The sequence below is a fragment of the Diceros bicornis genome, chromosome 17, assembly GCF_020826845.1.
Source record: "Diceros bicornis minor isolate mBicDic1 chromosome 17, mDicBic1.mat.cur, whole genome shotgun sequence".
In the NCBI taxonomy this organism is placed as follows: Eukaryota; Metazoa; Chordata; class Mammalia; order Perissodactyla; family Rhinocerotidae; genus Diceros; species Diceros bicornis.
In genome coordinates, this window is record NC_080756.1 from 36,109,134 (window position 1) to 36,135,026 (window position 25,893).

At 37.8% G+C, this 25,893-nt stretch overlaps 1 protein-coding gene across 1 annotated transcript in view; it reads left to right on the forward strand.

Annotated features, from left to right (window-relative positions):
* Window positions 1-25,893, forward strand: part of ITPR2 (inositol 1,4,5-trisphosphate receptor type 2) — a 472,032-nt gene that overhangs the window by 16,946 nt on the left and 429,193 nt on the right. The window contains exon 2 of the mRNA XM_058558623.1: window positions 15,859-15,929. Within this exon, the coding sequence (XP_058414606.1) occupies window positions 15,859-15,929 (71 nt within the window). The remainder of the gene's footprint in view (window positions 1-15,858; window positions 15,930-25,893) is intronic.

Here is a 25,893-nt window from a genome sequence, read left to right on the forward strand (position 1 = left end):
GTCATTAAGATATCCTTTCTTTATTATTATTATTATTATTTTAGTTTGAAACACGAGAGAGGAGATGAGACATGGATTTAAGATTTGTTGATTTTTTTTTTTATTTTTATTTATTTATTTTTATTTTTTTCCCCCCAAAGCCCCAGTAGATAGTTGTACATCATAGTTTCACATCCTTCTAGTTGCTGTACATGGGACGCGGCCTCAGCATGGCCTGAGAAGCGGTGCGTTGGTGCACACCCGGGATCGAACCCTGGGCTGCCAGCAGCGGAGTGCGCGCACCCAACCGCTAAGCCATAGGGCCGGCCCCATAAGATTTGTTGATTGTTAAAAAAAAACCTGGGCAGGGCCAGCCCAGTGATGTAGTGGTTAAGTTAGCGTGCTTCTCTTCAGTGGCCTGGGGTTTGCAGGTTCGGATCCCGGGTGGAGACGTATGCACGGCTTATCAAGTGATGCTGCCGCAGGTGCCCCACATATAAAGTAGAGGAAGACGGGCACGGATGTTAGGCCAGGGCCAATCTTCCTCAGCAAAAAGAGGAGGATTGGCAACAGATGTTAGCTCGGGGCCCATCTTCCTCACTAAAAAAACAACGACGAAAAAAACAAAAAAGCTCAAAACCGGGTCAAGCTGTTTCTTCTGACTCCAGTGTTCAAGGAAGTTTAAAGGGTGAAATACTAAATACTAAATCAAGATATCCATAAATTAAAGGAAATGTAACATTGAGTGAGGGAAAATAAAACATTTCCTATCACATCCTTTCTTTTCCTGTTTTTAAATTCCAAGCTCTTTAAAGAAAACTTCTGGTGCTTAGCAATTCTTTAGGCCACGTTTGGAATGATTATGAGTCTGGCCTGGTGACAGCCCTGGTACTGCCAAGGTCTTGGAATTTAGATTTTCTACAGTCATGGATGAGGCTTTTGATTGGTGTGTGAAAGGGAGGACTGAAGATCCTTGTGGTGCTGTGCTGAGGAGAACGGAAGAATTAAAAAGGGTGGATATGGGGAAGGTGGCAAGTCCCTACTTTCTGGCTTTTTTACATTTAGAGAAAATTCAGTGGTCTAGAATGTTGAATAAAGCAGGTAACTGAAGAGACGTGATTTCACTAATTTAACATCGAAATATGGGACGCTACAGGGAAAAAAAAGCTAAAAAGAGTTTTGGAGACCATTTACTGTAGAGACTATGCATAAAATTGCTTTGAGAGAGGAAACAGAGAAAGGATTAGGCTGGTTCTATTAGTAATGCTGGATCTCAGCTCAGAGTGAATCATGTGCCTTTCACAGCCCTCCTTCAGACAGGACGAAGGCAAAGGGCCAGTGAGATCGTGAAGGTTTTTTATTCTTTACGGTTTAGGGATAATTCCTACTTATCCTGGCAGGAGATGCCATCATCCTGTGTGGATGTGGCCTTTCAGTGACTAAGCTCTTAGTGTACCATCCAGAGACAACACACAGTTGAAGAATTGTTTGTCTCCTATGGATGTGTTTTTTCCATGTAATTTGTTATTATGAATGGCATTATGACTTAATGTGCAAAGCTAAAGCAACTTTAAAAATAAATAAAAGCTGTAGTGGTTTGTAGGAGAGAGTGAGTATATTACCAAATCTAAGCATGTCCTATAAGATAGGGTAACCATGGGGGTTTTCTTTTTCTTCTTGATTAGAGGTTTGGTTGGAAATTATCAATTTGGCAAGATGACTGGACCCTAAAAACAGTTGCTCAAAAAGACAGTTTAAAAAATACTTTGGATAAGTTTTACTCAAAATCTGTTTGAACTTTGACATTATAAAAGAGAAAGAATGAGAGAGAGAGACAGAGAGAGAGAGAAATGATGAGAACATGTGCTACCGAAAGACAGTAGCTGCTTTTATTCATGGGGCAAAATGGCTGCTGGTGATGTTGTTTTTCTCTCATCTTTCCAGGAGGCAAGAGAGTCATACCATCTTGGAGGGATTTGGGAAAATCTTACCAAAATGTCAAATGAGATTGCCTATTCCTAGGGAGAGAAGCGTGAAGGTAGTGGGTACCTGGCGAGTATGAATCAGTGAATTATTTGGGCAGGATAAAAAGGATTCATTGTGTGCATTTGATTCCTTGGTCTTTGGTTTCACTCCTAAGGATGGCGGGAGGTTGAGAAAGAGGTTGTTTTGCCCTGAAAAGGAATCTGTTTTTCGTAGCCTAGAAGTAGAATCGGCCAAAATGAAATCCACCAAATCACATTCTTAGAGGAAGCTTTGGTGAGAAAATAATTATAATGCATCAGCTGCTGTTTAAATGTCTCCGGAAGATCTTTTTTGAATAAGGGAAAGCAGTGACCCTGGTTCCTGTTTTTCTTTTTTACCAGATAGGAATCTGATCAGTATCAGTTTAGAAGAAAACCATTTTGCAGATGAAAGGAGATACCTTTCCTTTTGGGTCCAGGAAATGCAAGTGTGAAACAGGTAGCCTATCTATATGCTTCAAAAGGACGTAGAAAGTAGAGACAGAGATATTCCCCTCCATTCAAATAAGGGCAGAATGCAGAAATTGATACCTTTCTTGAGCTTGTCTTGGTAAAATTATCTTCCTCTCATTTAAAATTCTAAAGATGAGGCATATAACTTCGAGAGAAGATTCTATAATGTTAATTTTCCCCATGACTTTCCAGAGTTATTGACATTTTGCTTGTTGCAACTTAATTGCTCTTTAGTTGTATTAAGTTGTAACCTGGAGACTTTCAAATTCAAATTAAGTTGCTAAGGGAAAAGAAAAAAATGTGTAAAATTGGCTATTGATAGCAATATTTGTAAACTAGGCCCTTTAAAACTTAACTCAAGGGGAAAGGAGAATCCTCCTTTTGAAGAGATATGTGCAATTCCTTTGCTTCCTATCAGTTATTTAAAAATTATCAAGCTATATTTTGGCCACAAACGGGAACCTAGGAAGATGAGACTGTGTGGTCTAGAGGAGAGGATCTATTTTATCTTCTCCATACAGGCCTTAATTAAAGCGCTAATATTTGAGATGCTCTCCAGCTTATTAGGGGTTAAGGCAAGCAGTTATTAACTGTTAGTTTTGTTTCCATAGAATAAAGGGATTATTAAAGGAGTTTGCTTCATAATATAAAGGAGAGCGATAGTTCTTTGAAATGCCTGTTGAATAGAGTGTCTTCTTTGAACAAAACTATGCTAAGGTTAAGAGATGAGAATTTCCATAAGGACTTGGAGATATCTCGATCCTAAGGTATGCTTATGCTCTAAGAGTTTTTGTGTGTGTGTGTGTGTGTGTGTGTGTGTGTGTGAGGAAGATTAGCCCTGAGCTAACATCTGTGCTCTCTTTCTCTATTTTATGTGGGATGCCTGCCACAGCATGGCTTGACAAGCAGTGCATAGGTCTGCGCCTGGGATCCAAATCTGTGAACCCCGGGCCACCGAAACAGAGTGTGTGAACTTAACCACTACACCACCGGGCTGGCCCCCTAAGAGTTTTTCTTAATCTTCTTGGGGGTCATATGTCCCTTTGAGACGCAGAGAAAATTTATGTTGCACTTCCTAGGAATATGTACCAACATGATTTTACATATATTTGAGGATGTTCAAGACCCCCTGAAGTTCACTCCTTGGACTCAAGCTTGGGAGTGCTTGTGCTAAAATGCAATAACGGCTCTTACATTAAAATATAAGCTCTCAGTTTGGTCTGTCTTGTGCTCTGCTATTTCCCCAGTGCCTAGGACAGTGCCTGGCTCATAATCAACACTCAGTGAATATTTGTTGAATGAATGAGTCAATGACAGATGATTTTATTTTTTGGCATGTGGCTAGTCTGGATTTTCTGGTTGCTTATACTTTTTCAGTTCTTTCCTAGCTATGTGACCTTCATGGCTACATTTACTATTTTTTGCTAGGAACAAAAACCCAATGAATTTAAGTGAAATAGAGGCTTTTTTTTTTTTTTCATGAGGAAGAGTGGCCCTGAGCTAACATCTGTTGCCAATCTTCCTCTTTTTGCTGAGGAAGATTAGCCCTGAGTTAACATCTGTGCCCATCTTCCTCTATTTTATATAGGGGATACCGCCACAGCGTGGCTTGATGAGTGGTGCATGAGTCCCTGCCTGGGATCCGAACCTGCGAACGCCAGGCCGCAGAAGCAGCGTGCGTGAACTTAACCACTACCCCACGGGGCTGGCCCAAATAGAGGCTTTTTTGCATTTTGCGTTACTGGGAGTCCAAGAGGAGGTCTGGCTTCAGGTACAGCTAGAACCAGGGGTTCAGTTAACGAGACCAGGATTTTGTCTCTTTCTTCACTTCTTTCCTTCTTGTAGGTTTTATTCTTTGGCAGATTTTTTCCACCCACAGTGGAAAAAAATGGTTCCTGGCAGTTCTAGGCCTACACTTTCCCTCATAATGCTTGATCTTAGAAGGAGACAGAACCTGTGGTATTCTGCCTCCCCCACTTTGCTTTCATTGTTCATATCTACTTCTTTAAAGGCACTTTGACCTTGCTTGGGTTATGTACTCTCCTCTGGACCATGCACTGTATCTGGGATGATGGGAGAGAGAAAGGCCAACCCAGATCTCATACCCTCCCTTGGGTGGTGGAGGGGACCTGTTGGTTCTTAACCATGCCATGTTAAGAGTTATAAGTGGGAAAAGGAAGTTTCTAAAACGCAGGGGGCAGGATAAAAAGTAACATATCCAAGGCACCTTTCTTATGTAATTAGTTTAAGATTGATATTGTGGTCTGAGGGTGTCAGTGGGTCCCTTACTGAGCAACTGGTTTTCTGGATGATATCACCAAAGACACATATGTCTTCAAAGGAAGGACTTCTATCTTTCTTGCAGACTTTTTAAGAATGAAGAGAATAAATACCAACATTTGCATAAAAAGAAAAAAACTGGGAGAGGATTATAGGAATCTTGTGAAACCTATTATAAATCAGAGAGAGCTGCTCTTTTCTGGTTGCAGAGACAATGATATGGGTTTACTGTATGTGATGTCATGTTCCAGCTTTGGCTTCTCCTCTGCCCTGTGGGGCCTCCAGCAGGACACTGGCTCGGGCTGAACATACTGTACTTGGCAGGGCTCATAAATGGAACTGGTGCAGGTTGATTTTGGGTGGGGAAGGAAGTCCGTTGAAATGTATGCGTATCGTTGAAATACTTTTCTGTGTACTTTATTACAGTAGAAAACAGTCAAGATCAAGCACTGAGATTCCAAATGACTACAATTTCAGTTACTCTTTCTTTGACATGTATTTCTTTCAACATTGATTTTCTAATAATACATACATATTTTTCTTGAAAGAGAAGAGAAAAATTTTCTTTCTGTAACGATCATGCAGTTTGAGAATAACTCACTTAGGAAGATTCAAATGCATTTTAAACCTTGAGATATATTTTGTTAAGTTAAGAAGATGTAAAGTTTAAAAGCCTAATACTCTTAATTTTCTGTTTGGTTCATTGTGGACCCATGCTGAGCAAGAGACTGTTAGTTCCTTGACGCAGTGCCAACTTTTGAACTTTAGATTTTTCATGTGTTCAGAGCTTCACCCTGAACTTCTTTTCATGTTTAGTAACTAAATGTGAACTTATTTGGAATATTTGCACATGTTTATTCTTTTTTTTTTCTTGAGGTCTTAGTTTAGAGATTCACTTAGAATCTGGTGTGCCTGACACATAGTGGGTATCAATTGTATTTGTTTAATGAAAGGATGAGTGAATATAAATTAATGTGTAACAGTGTGCTTCCTGGGCAGCAGATCTATGTCATATTTTTTCCTGTTAAAAATCATGTTTAAATAACATTTTCCACCAAGAAGTTGAATAAATTAATTTACTAAATTAAATAAGCGATTATTAAATGTTCACTCTGTGCCAGACAGTGTCCAGTTTTTTGACTCTGAATTACTTAACTGCACCTTATTTATGGTAAATACTATACTGCCACAGTACTAATTGCTATGATACTATACGGTAAATAAAAATATTATATAAATTAAATTTATAAATAATATGTATAATTCCATCCTAAAACCCATATACTGTAATAGCCTTTAAAGAGACAATAGCTATTTATATCTCTTCTGAAATGTCCTGTTCTCCTTAGTTAGGATATTGATAATTTGTATGAAATGCATTTATAGACCCTCCTTTTTCTCCCATGGGTTACTCTGCTAGTGTCCAAAGTGGGCTGCCTACTTCTGTCTCCCTCACTCCCACCAGTCTGGTCTCAGCTTGGCAGCCAGAGGGGTCTTTTTATGTATAAGCCAGATCCCGTTGACTTTTCTCTGCTCCAGACCTTCCAGTGGCTCCTATCTCACCCAGAGTCAAAGTTAGAGTTTTTACAGTGATGTAAGAGGCCCTATGGGATCTGGTCTTCTGTTCCTTGACCTTTCTGACCTACTTCCCATCACTCACCTTCTGACTCACTCCCATCAGCCATGTTGGCTTTTTTGCAGGTCCTTAACCGTGGCAAACATGCTCCCGCTGTAGAGTCTCTGCACCGGCTGTTCCCTCCGCCCGGGATGCAGTTCTCCTAGATGTCTCCCTCACCTCCCTTAATCTTTTACCATGTTTTATGTTTCCCTTTTTTCTATAGCATTGATCCTTTAGCACACTATGTAATTTATGGATTTATTATGTTTATTGTTGTTATTTGTTTTCTCTCTACTCCCTCCTGCAAGAGTATTGGTTTTTTTTGCTCTTAGAACAATACCTGGCATATAGTAGCTGCTCAGTAAGTATCTGTGAAGCCAATGAATTTCCTGATGAGGAGATTTAGATTTATTTTTTCTGAGGCGATTACTTTACTGGTGAACTTTTTTCAACAATTAAGTGTTAATAATAAATGATAATGATGAAAATGATGATAGCTAATAATTATTGAGTATGTACTTTGTGCTCGTTAATGATGATGATGGCTAACCTTTATTGAATGTTAACTTTGTACTGGGCATTTTGCATTATCAAATCAGTTAATTTTCAAACCAACCCTGTGAAGTTAGTACTATTATCATCTTAATTTTATGGTTAGGCTGGAGAAATAACTTTCCAACATCTTGCACTTAGTATGGAATAGATACAATTGTGATGTTAGAATCTTAAAAGGAAACATGTATTGTTAAATTTGTATTATCCTATTTTTGCCCTCTTCTAGCAGAAGCCAGTATGTCCCTTCCGGAACTTTTGTTTGTGATTATGATGATCACTGTCTGGGGATTAGGGATTAGAACTAGGAGGATCTTTGCATTCAGAGATAAATTCATTACCTAGGATTAATTATGAATTCTACTTTAAGAGTACTACTATTTCTGCCTTCAGGGGTTGGAAAAAAAATTTTTGTCTAACCCGGAAGGAAGGGGAATAATTTAATGCATACTATGTAGCTGTTTTCAACCATCAGACTTTTCTGCGTATTTTTGTTTACTTCTGATTTTACCCTCAGTTGGCTCTGCTTTCAGGGGTCATGTGGGTTGCTTCATTATTTTCAGGTAAGGATTCATTCACTCCATCCCAGAAAGAGAGATCTCTGCTCTTTAATTAAAACACTCCAAAAGAGTGTATATCTGTCATTTCAGCCACAATTAGACCCTTGCCAGTAACACAAATAAGTGTTTGATTATTTTCTTGTGCACAGAAATGGCTTAAAAGAGCGTCTTATGCCCATTGATTCCATCCATGCTATGATAGGTGTGGCTTAGAATGACGTGTGTTTTTTTTTTTAACTCATATTTATTTACAGTTAGCCACTGTTAATTGAATGTTGGAAGCTATGGCTCTGAAGGAATTATGTGAGAATGGAAAATTTTTTTTTTGAGGAAGAGTTTTTAGCTCTTCCCTTTTCTGGTAATTCTTAGACGTGTCCCAATTACTTGTTGACGCCAAAACAAGAGTGATCTGCTTTTAGCTTTAACAAGGTATCTTTTATACCCTGCAACTTTTTGGAAAAAAAAGTCTAGTTTCTCATGCTGTAATGATTGCGGAAATTGGTCTCAAGTTGCCGGAGGTTTTTCTGGCCAGGGAACTTCTCTTGCCAACTATTTCTTCCTAGGTATGTTTCTCTTTTATGTAGGATTAGCCAGGAAGTGGTAGTTGGTCCTCATAGTCATCTCTTTTTGAAGCGGGTAGCATACTTAAAGGAACAGGGAAGAGGCAGGTCCTTACACCTACAAAATTAATCACCATTGCATTGTGCTCTGATGATTTCAAAGGAAAGAAATGTTTTTGGCTAACGTGTTCTTTTCTGCCTGGGAGCTCTTACTGACTGGCTTACTTTTTGAGGTCTCTTTTAGCCATCCACCTCTAGAATATATAATTAACTATTACTTTATGGTTTGCTGAGGGGGTGAGCCAAGGATGAACAATTGTATTGTTATTACATACTTCATCTTTCCTTCCTGTGATCTTCCAGCTACTTCTTTATCAACCTCATTTTGTCTTTTGCAATTTGTTTTCTTTACCTTCATAGTTCATTAAAGTATCAGTTCATTCACTCAACAGTTATTTTTTGTGTACTAACTACATGCTAGTCACTGTACTAGGTATTGAGGATATAAAGATTAAAAATATACTGCTGCAGTCCCCAAGGAGCTCACTGTTTATTAGAGACATGCAGCTGAAGGTGTAATACAATAAATTAAATCACAACTTCACAGAGTCTGTATCAAATATGGTGGATGATAGAAGGAGACCCTAAGCCTCTGGAGGATGGATAAGAGTGGAGTTTTTAGCTAAACAGAAGTTCACTATCAGCCAAGACAATAATATATATATTTTTAAAAACCTGTAAATTTAGGCTATATTTTGGAAATATAGTAGGGATATGACCATCATATAATCTGAAAACAGTTGAGGGACCTGGTATATTAATGTTCTGTGTGTACTCAAAAAGAAAATATTTTCTCCAGTTGTTGAGCTTTGTATATTTTCCTGAGAAGTTATGTGTTTTATATATGTCCATTAGATCAGACTTGTTAATTATGGGTTTCAAAGCATATATCCTTACTAAATTTTATCTGTTTGCCCTATCAGTAATTGAGAAGTATGTTGAAATTGTACACTGTGATATCTTTGTTAATTTCTCCCTGGAGTTCTATAAATTTTGTTTATATGTTTTGGGGCTATTAAATATGAATTTAGAATTCTTATATCTTCTTAGAGAACTGAAGCACTTCTCATTATATAATGGCCCTGTTTATCCTGAATAATGCTTTTTTTCTTAAAATCTGTTTTTCTGATATTATCATTGTTACCATAGCTTTCTTTTGATTAGTATTTCTCTGCTATGTCTTTTTCTATCCTTATGTTCTAGATATGACTTTTGTAAATAGCATATGGTTGGATTTTTTTCATCTAATCTGAAAATCTTTTTTTTAATTTGTCTTTTAAGTTAAAAAATTAAATTTATTATGATTTTTATTGACTTATTTCTAACCTCTTACTTTGTGCCTTATATTAATCATGATTTTTCCCTGATTTTTTCTTCTTTTTCTTAATTCTTTTTGGATTGATTAACTTGTTGCTTATTTTTCTTATTATTCCATTCCTCCCTCTCTACTGGTTTTGTATTTATATATTGTTTCTATGTTTCAGTAGTTTCTTTTAAAATTATACTATACATACTCAACAAACTATAAAGTTAATTAATATTTTAACTCATTCCTGTACACTTCAGAACCATGGAGCTATTTAACTCTAATTACTTTCTTTCTACTTATATGCAGCTGTCTGATATTTTAGCCTGTTTTTTTGTAAACTCCCATGTTAGTTAGTCATTATTATTCTTTTATACTGATAATGCTTGTTTAGATTAATTCATATTTAACAGTTTTTTTCCTCCCTGTTTCTTGTTATAACTTGTATTTTTCTACTAAGATAATTTTCCTTCTACCTGATGTATATCCTAGAAAGTTTTTTAGTGAAGGTCTGTTACTGGTAAATTCTAGTTTTTATTTATCTAAAAATACTTTGATATTACCTTTGTTCTTAAAAGTTAATTTTGCTGGGTACACAATTTTAACTTGACAGCTAAATTTTCTCTCAGCATTTGAAGAAATGATTCCATTATCTTCTGGTTTGTATTGTAGATTCTGAGAAGTTAGCAGCCTAATATGTTGTGTTTTCTGTATCTGTGGATTCATGTCTTTCATTAGCTCTGGAAATTCTCAGGCATTATCTCTTCAAATATTGCCTTTTTGATTCTCTCTATTCTCTCCTTTCAGGATGCTAATTATGTATACAGAGTAACCTTCTCATCCTACCATTTATATTTCTTAATTTCTCTGTCATATTTTCTCTGTCCTTCTTGTCCTCTGTTTCATTTTGAGTAATTTCTTAAGATCTATCTTCCAGGTTATTAATTAGCTGTGTCTAATTTACTGTCTTAAACCCACCTATTTATTTCAACAATTATTTTTCATTTCTAGAAATTCTTTATCAAATTTGGCCATTTTTGATGGGCTCTTACTCATTAAAAAAATTATCTTTCATGTCTGTAAGCATTCATAATAGTTATCTTACATTTGTAGTTGATAATTACCATATTTGTTTGTTGTTGTTGTTTGCTGTTGCATGCATAGCAGCTTGTTTCCTTGTCTTAATAGTAATTTTTAAAATACTTGAGCTCATATTTCTTGAATTTAACCTGCAGTATAACAACTATGAACTGTGGACAAAATACATAAAACAACTATGTGAAGGTTTGAGTAACCAAAAATAGGCAGAAACCTGGGGCGGTGGAGGTGTCTATACTTGGAATGAGAGAGTGTCCCTAGATGAGTTTCCCATTTTATGGCTTTTTCCTGAGAACACCTCCAAATTGGTGCCAATCAAGGTATGGAAACTCAGATAGGAATGACAATCTGGTAGTAGTAACATCTGGACCTGAACTTTGCCTAGTGAGTCACTTTTACTAGTGCCAGTGATTTTCTAGCTCTTTGCAGATAATTCAGAACTGATAGTAGTCAAGGTCAACTCAGCCATCATTAAAGAATTGATCGCAACTGGTATAGATGCCCATTCATATCCTCAGACAGGCACTTTGCAAATGCTTTGACTTTCATGAGAACAGCAATGGACAGGCTAGGAGAAAATGCTGCACAAACTGACTTGCAATAGTATTGGTTTCGAAGAGGTCAAGAAGGCAGTGAAGAGAGATCAAAAAAAGGACGTTATTAGATGGAGAAGGAAAATTTGAGAAGAGAAAGTCATAATTTCTTTCTTTGCCTGGATTAGGGCTTTAAGCTTTCAAAATATATGCACAAATCCTTTCTGAAATCATGGTCAGATATATATCTTTCTCTTTGAAAGACAGTGTGTAACTCTTTTAGTTTCTTTTTCCCTTCATTTTCATCAGCATCCATACTCTGAAGATAATTGTTTCATATATGATGGCTTCTCACAGTGATTTCTAAAAAGGTTGATATGTGAGTGACAGCACTCCCTTCGTAGTCCAATGATACCAATTTTTTTTTTTAAAGGTCTTTAAGTCATTCAGTCTAGGCAATAGCACTGATCAAAATTTTAAACCTAAGGATTCAGTCAGTATCTCTAGGGGTTTCCAAGTAATAATACTTCAAAATTTAGTGTTTATGCTGTAATTTATAGGTGGTTTAGATTGATTTTATCTTTCATCGGAAAATAACTGGAAACATTTTAAATACCTAAGAGCAAGCACAATTTCAACTTTGGAAGGAACCAGTTTTAGAAATATTAGTAGCAACAAACCTGTACTTGATTGAAAAACTTATATGTGTTATCAAACATACTTTTAACATTAAAACTTAAAATATTTGTGCTGCTAAAAAATATCGTTGAAGTAGAACATCTAAAAAGAGAAGATAATATTAAATTTTATTAGTTTAATTTTTAAAAACCTCATATTTCAAATGGCAAACCAAAGTGAATTTAACTCTTCTTGTCATCATAGACAGGCAAAATATGAGTAGCGCTATGAGTGAATTTTGCATCTGTTTTGCATTTGCAAGTTAGAACAATTTTTGGCAGAAAGTTTTGTAATAAGCTACTTCCCTCTTTGTGTAATTTGAATTATTTATGACCTTCCACAGGGGTCTATCCATGGGACCTATCAGATATAAAGTGTGAAATTGGACATTTGTAGAACCTAGTATTTCCTGTTAAGTTACTCTGAATTATGAGATAAATTAATTGGCATACAAACAAGAATGTACAGCGTGAGGTTTGTTCCTTATTCGGGCAACTTGAGTATTGGTAAGAAAAATGCCCATATTACTATATGGCAAGATCTTAAGTTTTTAAAATATTGTGTTCTAAGACTATGGTGAATGATTGGAACAAAATCACATACTAATATTTTGCTTGGAATGATAAAAATAATGCATACACTTTTTGAAAATAGATACTAAACAGTTAAACTTTCAAACTACCGTATACAAAATATTATAAATGTCAGAATTTGCCATTGAAGGATGATACCATAAGCCAACTCTCACCACAAAACAGGATCAGAGAAATGAAAAACCATAGAAATAGAAGGAACTTGTGAGATTACAACTGCTCCATTTAAAAAATGAGGCACAGAGAGGTTGAGTGACTAGCATGAACACGGCTGGTTATGGAGTGGCAGACCAAGGATTAGAACTGGAGTTTTTTTACTTCTCCTCTGGTGCTGCTTCTTTTTTTTTTTTTTTTTTTGTGAGGAAGATCAGCCCTGAGCTAACATCCATGCTAATCCTCCTCTTTTTGCTGAGGAAGACCGGCCCTGCGCTAACATCTATTGCCAATCCTCCTCCTTTGTTTTTTCCCCCCAAAGCCCCAGTAGATAGTTGTATGTCATAGTTGCACAGCCTTCTAGTTGCTGTATGTGGGACGTGGCCTCAGCATGGCCAGAGAAGCGGTGCGTCGGTGCGCGCCCGGGATCTGAACCCGGGTCACCAGCAGCGGAGTGCGCGCACTTAACCACCAAGCCACGGGGCCGGCCCCAATTGTAAATTCTTGTCTTTAGGTTATAAAAGTTAACTGCCCCAGTGGTGGGTAGGAAAGCCTGGCTTATCAGTAGTACACATGAACAGGACCTAGAATTGTTTTTTAGCTAGAAACCCAATGAAAATCAGAGGTGGACTTGACTGCCACAGAAGCTGCTACGATCTTAGGTTGCATAACTGTAAGCTTAGTGTCAGAAAGAAAGAGGTAAGTGTCCTCTGTCCCCTATACTTGTTGGGGGCACATCTAGATTCATGTGGATAATCTCTAGGATCGCATTTAAGGGGGATGTTGACATTTGGAGTATATGAAATGATGTTGAGCTGCTTGGTCAATATCCATGTGAGGAAGAACTAGAGAGAAACAGTATATAATCTGTTAAATATACTAAACAGATATTTAGTATCTACTGTAACTCATTCTAGTAGATGCCAAGGATATAATGGCAAATAAGATGGATTCAGTTCCTGACTTCAAGGAGTTACAATTTATTGGAAGACCCAGACAGTCAAGCAAGTGATAAGAAAATGTGATAAGTACTATGATGGGAAAGACAGGGTGCTATTTCACCTCCATCAAAACCCATTTCTGATATTAGTACTGTCAGAGAGGTGGTAAATAGTGAATATTCTGGCCCTGTAGGTATTCAAAAAGAGGCTGTTGGGGATACTGTAGAATTTGTGCCAACAACTACCATTAAAACCCTGTTTAACTTTTAACATCAATGATTGTATATGTCTTCATAGCAGATTCACATTCCTTGCTTCTTTCCACCCTTCCTGTCCTATCCTTCCCTTTCTTCCATTCTCTCCAAACTCAGTTGCAGTTCTTTAAGTCTGAAGTCTGTATATAAGGAATAGGACAAATTCTTAATGGTTCTATTTGTATCTGGACTGACAGATAATTGAGGATAGGCGTGAGTGTTTACATAAATGCACTCTGATCTAACTTATAGCTTTAGTTTTTCCCATTCATCTCGATGGCTAGCCCATGCAGGTGTGGACTCTTAGGGGCATTCTCGTGGGAGCCTGTATTTCTGTGGGAAGAGACAGGCGCAAAGAATGAATAGAATGTTGATACCATTTATTATATAATATTTATGTGTCTAAATATGACTATGATTTCTTTTGGTCATTATGTTTGAATTCTTAACATGTCTTCACTAACTAGAAAAGCTGACCGTTCCCTCATAGCATTTATTTTTTTTCAGGTTTATTGAAATATACTTAATATACAAACTATTGCACATGTAGAAAGCATTTATTTTTTTAATTTAAATATTATGTTTAAAGATTACGTTGTGACAGCGTCTCAGGACTCTGAGCCTTTCACATTCAGTGTTGCAGGCTGAAGTTGGATATTGTGGAAGTTTGGGTTTGCTTTCTCTTGACCCAATGTGACTTCCTGTTTCTAAGAAAACAGTTTTAAAAACTCTTAAAAGGAATTTCTTGCATGCTTGGCAGCTCTTGTAAAACCGCATTTTAGTAAACCAGTGTGAATGAAGTATATAAAAAAAAAAATCAAAGAAAGAACCATATTGCTTGATCAAATTAACCTTTTGTTTATGGAAATTAGATCCCATAGAAAAATCTAGTGATTTAGGAAGTGTCTGCTTTTGGTAACCAGATAAACCAGGAACCAAAAGTTTCATTTTGATTCTGTTAATCAGCCTACTTCAAGCGGACATTGGTCACAAATTGGGGTTTACTCTGTGCTGGAATTGATGGATACTAGTGAGTCTGGTTAACACGCTTTTTTTCGAAAAACAGACAGTTGCAACTTGGGCATCTCCCTTCAAATGAATTGACCAACTTGGAACTAATTCATATGCGTTCTCATAATACCCTTGAAAAAACCCCGGGTATTCCCACCGCTTAGGAGAAAAAGAATGTTAGTAAGTCTCTGGTAGTTAGATGTTTCTTTTTGAACAGGAGGTTCATGTCTCCTGGCTCTCAGGTCAGAGATTGAACTTCTTTCTTGGAATTGTGCTAGAAATTGGCTTCTCGTGAATATTTTAATAGGGATTAAACGTGTTTTTGTAACTACAAAGGCAGTTTATCATTTGTTAATATTTGTCGAGTACCCATTATGTGTCAGGCACTCTTCTAGAAGCAGACAGTATGGTGAGGAACAAGGCAGGCAACATCCTTGATTCTCTTTACCTATTAAACACTCATTAAGGGCTTACTAGATGCCAGAAACTGTACTAGGTACTTTACGGATATTGAGTCATGTAATCCTCCTAGCAATGCTGTGAGGTAGATACTCTTAGCCTTATTTTGCAGGTGTAAAGAGGAACCCCAAAGTCACCTAGCTAGGAAGTGGCTGAGCCAGGGTTTGAACGCTTAGGATGAATGCACATAACCACTCACTCTATGGTCACTCTGTAAGCCTGATCTCATAAGCTTACACATTCCTTGTAAAACTAAACAAAACACACACACAGGTAAAAAAAAAAAGGAAAATAAAAACTACGTGTAATCTGACCGCTGTTACTGTTTTGATGTCTGTGTTCCATTTCTTACAGGTGTATGTGTAGAGGTGTGTGTGTGTTTTTAACCATCTATGATGTCTTATTGATGGGTTATCACTTATTTTCACAACATGCAAATGTTTTGCAGGCCAATGCATTTTTAAATAGAACTCTAAATAGCTCTACAGTGTTCCATGGTTTGTCTACATCGTGATTTATCTAACCAGTTTCCTACCACTTAACAATGTTCCTTAATTTTCAATGTCAAAAACCCTGCTTAATTAATATCTTTATACCAAAATCTTTTTATAGTCCATGATTATTAAAAAGTTTCTTAGTGGAAAATGGTATTAAAACTCTTTGTAAATATTTATACAATATCCACGTGTAGTCTATGCTTTATGAATATGATGAAGTTAACAGTGTAAACATGTTTTTCCTTCTAGGTTAGTGGATGACAGATGTGTGGTACACCCAGAGGCTGGAGATCTTGCCAATCCTCCCAAGAAGTTCAGAGGTAAGAAATAAATATATATTTTTTATTACGTGACCTTCTGGGATTATTTTTGTGTCTTAAAATAAGTAATATTAAAACTTTATTTCATGTGAAATTTTCAAATATAAATATGTCCACTGAAAATTCTTTCAAAAATTTCCCCATTGTTTTTCTTCTTTTACATATTGAACAATGGATTTATAATGAAGAATAGTCTCAATTTTTGTTTTGCTGGACAATAGTCTAATTGTTGAAAGGAAATCTTGGTAATTAACTGGGAAAGGCCATTTTTCAAATGAGTAAATATAGCTGAATAATATATATTTATATGTTTCTGTGACAGTTATACTATAAATATTAGTGTTTCATTATCAGATTTTTAATTTATCTCTGTAAAATCTCCAGAAGGGTGATAGTGATGTCTTAGCTTACCTTTTAAAATGTCACCTTGGATGGTGTGCAATAACTAACAATTTTCTTAGAACTCTTTTCTAAGTAAAATTTTAAAGATAGCTTGATAATATCAACTGAGAAATTGGTTATAGTAGGATAGTGATTATAACTTGACTGTTACAAAAGAAGGATTAATGGAATCCACAGAGAATCATAGACAACTAAAACCAGTAATTAAAAGCTTGCTCAGATCAATTTCATAGTTTGTGTATACTTATGATAATAAAAATAATTTTAAAACAGTGTTCATTTTGAACACGCTGTGTAAGAATTCCTCCAACAATGGTGAAAACAGCTTTAATAAGGAATAAAAGTCTGGAGAGAGAGTTGAAAGGATTCCCCAGAGCCCCAGACCCAAGTCAGGAAGTGCTGGGGAAGGGACATGTTTAACATTCAGTAAATGTTTCCCATGTTTCACTCCCCGTAATAGGCACTTTCTGCACAATTCTCAGTGTAAGAATATCTTAAATATTTCATTTTCCCTAAACTCAGAACCATGCAGAGAGGGTGACAAGCACAATAAATATCCTTTGAGTTAAATTGGTGGCTTTGAATAAGAGATTGAAATTTCTTCCCAAATGGAGAAATTAATGTGAAACAGGTTGTGGGAGATACACTGCCCATTTAGAAGCACCCATACAACTGCTCAGTAGGGAAGAGATTCGGATCTTCTGCATAGAAAAAAAGCTATGTGATAAGTGTGTGGAAATGATTTCAAAAATTGAAGAGGGTGGAGAAGCCCTAATGGAAAAGTGGACAATATGACAAAAGGATAGATAGGTTCTGAAAAGTTGAACTCGCATATTATACAAAGATAAGGAGAGAATTAGTGCTTTGGAAAAGATATCTGAGGAAATCACCCAGAATGTAGTACAGAGAGATACAAAGAAGGAATGTAGGAACGAGTCATGAAAAACTTGGAGGACAGACTGACAAGGTCCAGCAGTCTCTAATCAAATTCTAGAAGAGAGGTTGGAACAAATGGGAATGAGGCAATATGTAAAGAGATATGGGTGAGAACGTTCCTAAATCGACGAAAAATTGTTCCTTGGGGGGAAGAGGCACACTGGGTTCAGAGTAGTGATGATAAAGAAACCAAATCCACAGACACTCCTTTGTGAGCTGTAGCACGTTTAAGGTAAAAAGAAAAGTTTTAAAAGCAAACTGGGATAACAAATCTGTATTTGTAAAAGGAAAAAGCGTGGGGTTCAGGTTTTGACTGTAGCAGTCGCTGGCTCTGTCATTTTAAGTAGGTCGCCTAACCTCTTTGAGCCTCAGAGGACATCTGTCATTGGCTGGTGGGAGTAGGGTGGATAATAGCAAGAACAATGCCTATCACACAAGGCTTTGTGAGGCTTGGAATCTCTCCAGAGAATAAATGTAACAGTGGTTTAAGTCATTATACAAGTGATAGTTAACTTAAAATAGAAGGGCATAATGTATATCCTTTAAACATATTTGACTCTACTCTTACATTATAATCTCTTCAAGGGCACAATTTTATTTTTTTCTTTTTGCATTTCCCAGGCATAGAGCTTTGTCCATAGTAGACATCCAAAAAAAAAAAAAAAAAAAAAAAGCCATTAGATGCTTTTGGATGAGAGGCCCAAACTTTCCCTGGGATCGTGTGATAAAACTTGGTTCCCAGGGGTGCCCCACACTTCCCTGCTGCAAGCTTGGGTAGCCTTATTCCTCTCTCAGTCAGGGAAGATTCATCTTTCAAAGATGAACCCTGAGGGTTTGTGGCCACCCTTTTTCTTGTCCTCTTTCCCAGTGAAGTGAATTGTTTTAAAGTGCAAAGATAATTTTAGTGTATCTGAGGACACCCTGGAGTAACAGCTCTGTCCCCAGTAGGTAATTATCTACAGATACTTGGTCTCATATTATTCAGCGGGCACTAGGTCAAAGTATGAATCACTCAGGTGCTCCATCCGGCCCCTGGAAGGCTGGCTTTTCCTATAATCGAATACTTGAGGTCATTGGCCTTGCTGGTTTGCTCTCATTTTCTACCTCTGGTTTAAGACATTTATCTGACTCCACTCATCATTGGAGAAGGAGAGTCTTTTCCTATTGTGGACTCAGGGTCCCCTTTTATCTTAAAGCTCCAACTCTTCTCCTGTGATTCTTGGAAACCCATCCTGATGGAGCCCCAGAGAATTACCTGAGATGGGCTTGCTTCTGCTCTAGTCTTTACACTGCTCAGTAGCCATAAACAGACCTTGTCGCAAATGCCTCATCCGTTCACATAGCTTGTCCTTTCACAGCTCTTGAATTTTACCATTCTATCCTTAAATGTATTTCCCATGTTCCCTTTGGCTTTAAAAGCCATCGCTTTTTCATAGATTTGCCTCCCAGAATCACCACCCCAGCATTTCCAGACTCCTCTGCCAAGTTTCCAGAACACCCTCCCTTATTGTTGCTTTTCAGATACATGAAGAAACAATAGCATATCAACAGTTCGGCTACACCTCAGTTCCTCTTGCTTTAGCCAAACAAATAATATTCTCAAATTATTTTGAAAAGATTTTTGGTTTTCATACTCTCTGATTTGTTCAAGTGAATCATAAACTTTTATAGCTTCGAGGCAATTAAAAGTAACTCTCGAGGCTGTCCCAATGGCTTAGTAGTTAAGTTCGCACACTCTGCTTTGGCGGCTCAGGTTTGGATTCCCTGTGTGGACCTACACACCACTCATCAAAGCATGCTGTGGCAGGCGTCCTGCATGTAAAGTAGAGGAGGATGGACATGGATGTTAGCCCAGGGCCAATCTTCCTCAGCAAAAAGAGGAGGATTAGCAACAGACGTTAGCTTGGGGCTAATCTTCCTCTACAAAAAAAAAAAAAAGTAACTCTAGTACAACTCTGCCATTTTTTGGATAAGGAGCCAAAATTCCAAGAGGTTAAAATGATTCTTGCCAATACACACGATTATACGATGAAATGTTCTCTTGATTGTGTCACATTGCCTCACATGTGAACAGAGGAAACTGAATTTTAACAAATAAACAACTCCCCAAGGGTGGTTTAAAACCTGTCGGGCAGCTAGGATTCAGTAGAAACCACACTATCAGAATAATATTAACAGAAGCACAGTGGCTTTCTCTTAAGTGAGTATAAAATTCCTTTAGTGATTAAATATTCTCTATTTTTTAAAGATAAACTTTGGAATTAAGTTCAGATATACAGAGGGGTTGTAAAGGCAGTATAGAGAGTTCTCTTTTACCCAGTTTCCCCTAATGTCAGCATCTTACATAACCATGGTAATGTGTCAAAACTAAGAAATTACCATTTGTACATCACTATTGACTAAATTCCAGACTTCCTTTGGATTTCACCAGTTTTTCCATTAATGTCGTTTTCTCGTTTCCAATCCCATCCAGGATCCCACGTGACATTTAGTCATCATGGCTCCTTAGTTTTCTCTGGTCTGTGACACTTTCTCATTCTTGCCTTGTTTTTCATGACCTTGATACTTTTGAAGAGTGCTGGCCAGATGTTTTGTAGAATGTCCCTTGGTTTGGGTCTGCCTGATGTTTTTCTCATGATTAGACTGGGACTAAGGTTTTGAGAAGAATACCTTGAGGTTAACTGCCCTTGCATCATACAGGGACACATAACATCAACATGATTTATCACTGGTCCTATTTTTTAATGTAAAATTTAACCCTACTCACTCACACTAAATTATAGCAGTTTTTGTTGACTTTGTATTCTTTTGGTTTTTCTGTTTTTCTTTCCTAGTTCCGTTACATAATTCTCCCTCCATTCTCTTGAAAACTCTTGTCTGGTGTGGATTTTTCCAAAAGTCTGTGCCTATTGATACATGTGCATTTTCTTTTAGGAAGAGAAGCTGATATAAATCAAAGCAAGAGAGGTTTGTGTGTCCTTTGATTACCATCAGGGTGATAAAACATAGAAGTAATGGAGAACCCAGGAAGCCTCTCCCCAGGGGGCTGCGGGAAGAAAGACAGCCCCTTCTCTTAGTTGATTGGATACTCCCCAGGGTTGGGCCATTTGGTCTTGAAAATTCCAACTCTGAGATTCTGTGGTCACTTGATATGTGACTGTTTCATAATCCACTATGCCTGCCAGGTGGCCTCTTCTGGCAACCAAAAAGTCATTCTGAAGCAATAAGTCAGAATGCTTCAGGAATTGGGACAGAAATAGAGAATTTCCCTGCTGTGCAACACAACACTAAAGCAGGTAATGAAAATCAGAGACTCTGGGGAAGACTGACAAGGTCATTTCTTTAACTCAATTCCTTCTCTTCAGATAATTCAGGGAAGTTGTTTTGAAGGCTGAGATTCTCACCTTTTGCCTCTACTCATGGAGATTACACAGTCAAGTGCATGAGTGAAAAAGTCATCTTGCTGGGTAGTAGCTCTGACTTTTTATGTAGTTGAACGTGTCTTGTCGAATAGTGATTCTCCAGTATGAGCCAATTATAAATACTTCCTCTACCAGCTTAACAATTGCTTTATTGAATTTCTTCAGATATGGTGTTAGTCTAATTTTTTTTGATGATGATGACTAAAATAACATTTATTGAGCATTTAATACATGCTACGCTGTGCTTGGGGCTTCCTGTGCGTTATTATTTAGTCATCACAGTAACCCTATACAGTGGAAATTGTTACTATCCCAATTTTGCAATTGAGAGAATTAAGTATAAAAAAGTTATGCAACCATCTTAAGGTCGCCGAGCTCACTAGTGGTAGAGTTGGGACTCAAACCAAGTTTGTCTGACTCCAGTGCTGCTTGTTTTTAACCACTATACCATACTGTCTATTGAATTATGCCCTCCTATAAGTCTTACCTGTTCATCCTGCAAGGCCACACTGATTAAATCGAATCCCTCTTACACATAGTAGCCCTGTAAGTATTTGTTTAGAATAATCGTATTTCTGCAGATCTTTCTTCTACAGTCTTAATTTTTAAAAATTCTTTCACCTGTTGTCAGCTACAAATTCTTTAGTAATTTCTCTAGTCTTCATACTGCCTTGTTTGTTTTCTGGTTAGGCTCCTGTTTGTCAATGTAATTCTTAGTGGTGTAGAAAGAACTGAAAATAGCACATTTGGGTGCAATCTGATGAGAATCTCCCTCTTTTTTTGGATGCCACACTTGCAGCCCAAGATTTCTGGGTGGGAATCCCTAACTCACCTCCAGCTGTTAGTCAACCCAAACTCCTGATGCTTTTTCATTTTGCATCTCCGAATTCTCATTTCCCTCCTCCTGTGCTGCATAATTGGTACTTAGGAACCAAGTGGAGAATCTGTTACATTTCATCTTATTAGCATTGGCTCATTGTTCTAACCTGCCAAACTCTCTCGCTCTTTTTTTTGAATCTTAACTCTCATCTCAATTATTTATTCAAATTCCTAGCCTCATGATATCTTGAAATTTGTTAAGTTGATAAGAGGTATATGTGTGATCCTCTCATTTCATGTGTTATTTCAATGTTATTGAATATATCTGAGGAGAATTAGATTAGGACAGTGTTAGTCGGAGTACCTACAAATCACACCTGGGAAGACTTGGATGGAGGTAATCAGTTTGGGAGGTGATCCTTTGGAAGCACGGACGTGGAAGTGAGGGAGAGTGAGCCTAAGGGAAGAAAAGGCAATAAAGTGTTCATTAATGCCCACCACTGTGGCAACTGGAATTCAGTCCTGCTGTGGCCCTCTGAGAAACTGTGAGGAACGTGCCTCAGAATCTCCTACCCAAGGACAGAAAGGCTGGGGCCAAGGTTCCATCCTCTGTGAGTTGTGGGTTGCTCCTGAGGGTATTATCACCCCCTTCCACAGCACACTTCTGGGTTGCTCCTGTTTGCTGTCGAGCAAGTTCTCCAGGTGTCAGGGAACCCCTTGTGTAGAGAAGAGATGCAGGACCTTGCAGTTGGAGGCTGCCAGCATGATGGAAACTACACTGCAGTTGTCAGTGAACTTGGGTCTGAGGACACATATTCACATGACTTGTGCATGCTCAGAATTTGCACTCTTTTCTTTATTTGAAAGGCCTGCGATTAGACTCTAAACTGTATAAGGGGAAGACTGTGTTAGCCTGTGCTCTGTTGAATTATCAAGATAAAGAACAGCGTTTTGCATATTGTTGGGGCTGAATTAATTTTTGTTGAATTAATGAATAAAGTTCCAGAAAAAAAATGTAATTCTTAAAGGCAATATAATTTTAGTTCTGTCCTCAGATGCTTTTTTAGAATCTTAATACTACCCAGCGTGTAGCATAATTGTTAGCTGATTACTTGTTTTGTGATAAAGCAATGTGTAGACCTGTTATTTTACTATAGTTTTAAATTCTACACCTCTAAACTTAAGTTCGTTGGTGTCAAATGTGCATTCTAACATACAAATCTGCAGTGTGAATAGCAGAAGAAGAAAACTTCTACGCATATTAAGTTATAGCATTTTGTGGTTTGCTGCTACTCAAAGAAGTTTCGAAAATTGCAGTGGATTTCCAAGCCAACAATTACAAGATTCATACTAAAACCTCTTTAAAATTCTCCAGTTGAATGTTATTGCTGTGTCGATCCTGTGTATTTGTGGTAAGTCATCATATCCAGAAACTTCTACAGCTAATCCTCCATTACTAAACTCTTAAGGGGCAGTAGAAATTGGGTAAGTTTACTCTTCTCAGTGAGGTTTCAGAGAAGGGCCAAAGGATGAAGTGAAAATAGGTTGCTTTGCCTCTTTGCTTCTCCTGTTGAAGCCCGTCAGAACTGTAAAAGTGCTTGCACTTTAAAATACTTTAGTCTCTGTTGGAGGGAAGTTGCTGTGGTTCTGGATGTTAAACTAGGACAACTTTAGAAGTCTTGTGGACTGCTGTTTAAGGCAGCACTCACATAATTAATTGTGTATCTAAAGTATATGTGATGTATGAACTTTGATTGATTTGTGGCTTTAAATTGTGAAGTTTAATTCTCTTCTCTAAGAGTAAGAAGTGATGGGGCTGGCCTCATGGCCTAGTAGTTAAGTTTGGCACAGTCTGTTTTGGCAGCCTGGTTTCGGTTCCCAGGTGTGGACCTACAGTTTTCATTGGCAGCTGTGCTGTAGCAGCGACCCACATACAAAATAGAGGAACACTGGCACGGGTGTTAGCTCAGGACGAATCTTCCTCAGCAAAAAAAAAAAAAAAAAAAAAAAACAGTAAGAAGTTATGTGCAGAAAATTAACACTCGTGATGCCTGTGGTTTAGTGGAGTGAGAACAACTCTCTGGCTTCCTCACTTACTAATCATGTGTCCTTGGGCCAATTTTCCTGAGCTCCCAGCTCGTGTGTAAAAATCTCCCTTCCAGTGGTATGTAGGAACTTAGTTGTGTGTTTAAATTCCTCGTAAGTACTGAATAAATACCTTTTGTCTGTGAGTATTTTAACTTAATAGTCAAGACTACTTTTTCCAAGAATAGAAAGTCCTAAATTTTGAAATTCTTAACTCTGAGTGCTTATGATGGCCTTTATCCCTGTTGCCTTATTTGATGCTCAATAGCCCCATTTTACAAATGTGGAAACCACACTTTAGAGAAGTAAAGTAACATGCTCGAGGTCACACAGCTGAGAAGTGGTGAGGCAGGTTTGTTTGAACTGCCTCAACACTGTGAGATCTTAAATACATCCAGTAGAGATTTATTGAATATCCACTGTGTGCAATGCAGTGTGTGAACTAGCTACTAGGGTTTAAACGAGTCAGAAATGAATGCTGCTCTCAAGGAATTTATAGTCTAATGAGGGAGATAAGTTGTGTATATAAATAATTATAGCACAAGGGAGAAAGTGATAGGGCTAAATTGAAAGGTGGTGCTGCAGGTATTGTGGGAGGATGGAGATTTTAATTTCCTGTTTTGAGAGATGAGTAACGCTTCTTAATTAAGAGAGCATTTGACCTGTAGCTTGAAAGATTTGTGCCTATGGAGAAGGGACATCTAGGTTTCTCAGGCCTTGTATGCACCTTTCATGAAAGTAACTCCTAGGATAATAATTGGCATGCAAAGTTAAATTGCATTTCCTCTTTAAACAGTAACAGAACGCTTGGTATTCTTTCAAGTATAATACTGAGATGAAAGTACCAAGCCATTACCCCAATAAATTTGGTCTTGTGCAGGAAGCAGACAAGTAAGTTAGCAATAACTAAATGTGACCAGGACGACTCTACTACCACTGCTGCTAATAACGAACATTTGTTTAGTCTTTACTATGTGTCAGAACTATATTTAATCCTTACTAATGTTCAAAATGCTTTATATTCTGTTAATTCATTTAATCTTGACACAGCCCTAAGAAGTATGTATTATTATTAAGGTATTATTATTATTATTTGCATGTATTAGATAAGGTGCTATAACAGAAATAAAACAACAACAGCAACAGAAACCAATGGGCTTATATAAGATAGAAGTTTATTTGTTTCTCATTTAATAGTTTCTAGGTGAGTGATCCAGATCCATCTTACAAGTCTACCATCCTCAACACATGGCTTCCAAAGTTGCACCAATTGTCACCATTTCCCAGTCAGTAGAAAGGGGGTGATAAGAATTGAGGGCAAAGGGCCGGCCGGGTGGCGCAAGCGGTTAAGTGCGTGCGCTCTGCTGCGGCGGCCCGGGGTTCGCCGGTTTGGATCCCGGGCGCGCACTGACGCACTGCTTGTCAAGCCATGCTGTGGCGGCGCCCCTCGTAAAGTGGAGGAAGACGGGCATGGATGTTAAAGAATTGAAGGCAAGAAGATTCTTCTTTTAGGGAGACGTCTAGAATTGCGTATATCACTCCTGCTCCTATCCCATAGTCACATAGTCTATTGGGTTGAATGGTGGCCCTCCTACAACATAAGTGCATGTCCTAATACCCAGACCCTGTGAATTTTACCTTATTAGGAAAAAGAGTCTTTACGAATGTAATTAAGTTAAGGATCTTGAGATGAGATCATCCTGGATTACCCAGATGGGCCCCAAATCCAATGACAAGAGTCTTTATAAGAGACGGAAGAGGAGAACCAGATACACAGAGCAGAGGCCATGTGAAGACAGAGACAGAGAATGGAGTTATGTTGCCACAAGCCCAGTAATAGCTGGATCCATCAGAAGCTGGAAGAGGCAAGAGAGGGTTCTCTCCTAGAACCTTCAGAGGGAACGTGGCCCTGAAGACACCCTGACTTTGGACGACTGGCCTCCAGAGCTATGAGAGAATAAATTTCTGTTGTTTTAAGCCACCAAATTTGTGGTAATTTGTTTTGACAGCCACAGAAAACTAATTCATTTGGCTACATGTTGCTGCAAGGAGGTTGAAGAATGTGTTGTGGGCTGGCCATAGCCATGTACCTGCCTACAACTTAGGAGTTCTGTTACCTAAAGGAAGAAGAGAATGGTTATTGGGGGGAAAGGGTAACATTCTCTGTCACATCCCATTTTATAGATGAGGAAATTGAGGTACAGAGACGTTAAGTAACTTGCCCAAGGTCATACAACTAGAAAGAAGCAAACCTTTGATTGAAATTCAGACCCTTAACCACTAACTATACTGCCTTTAAG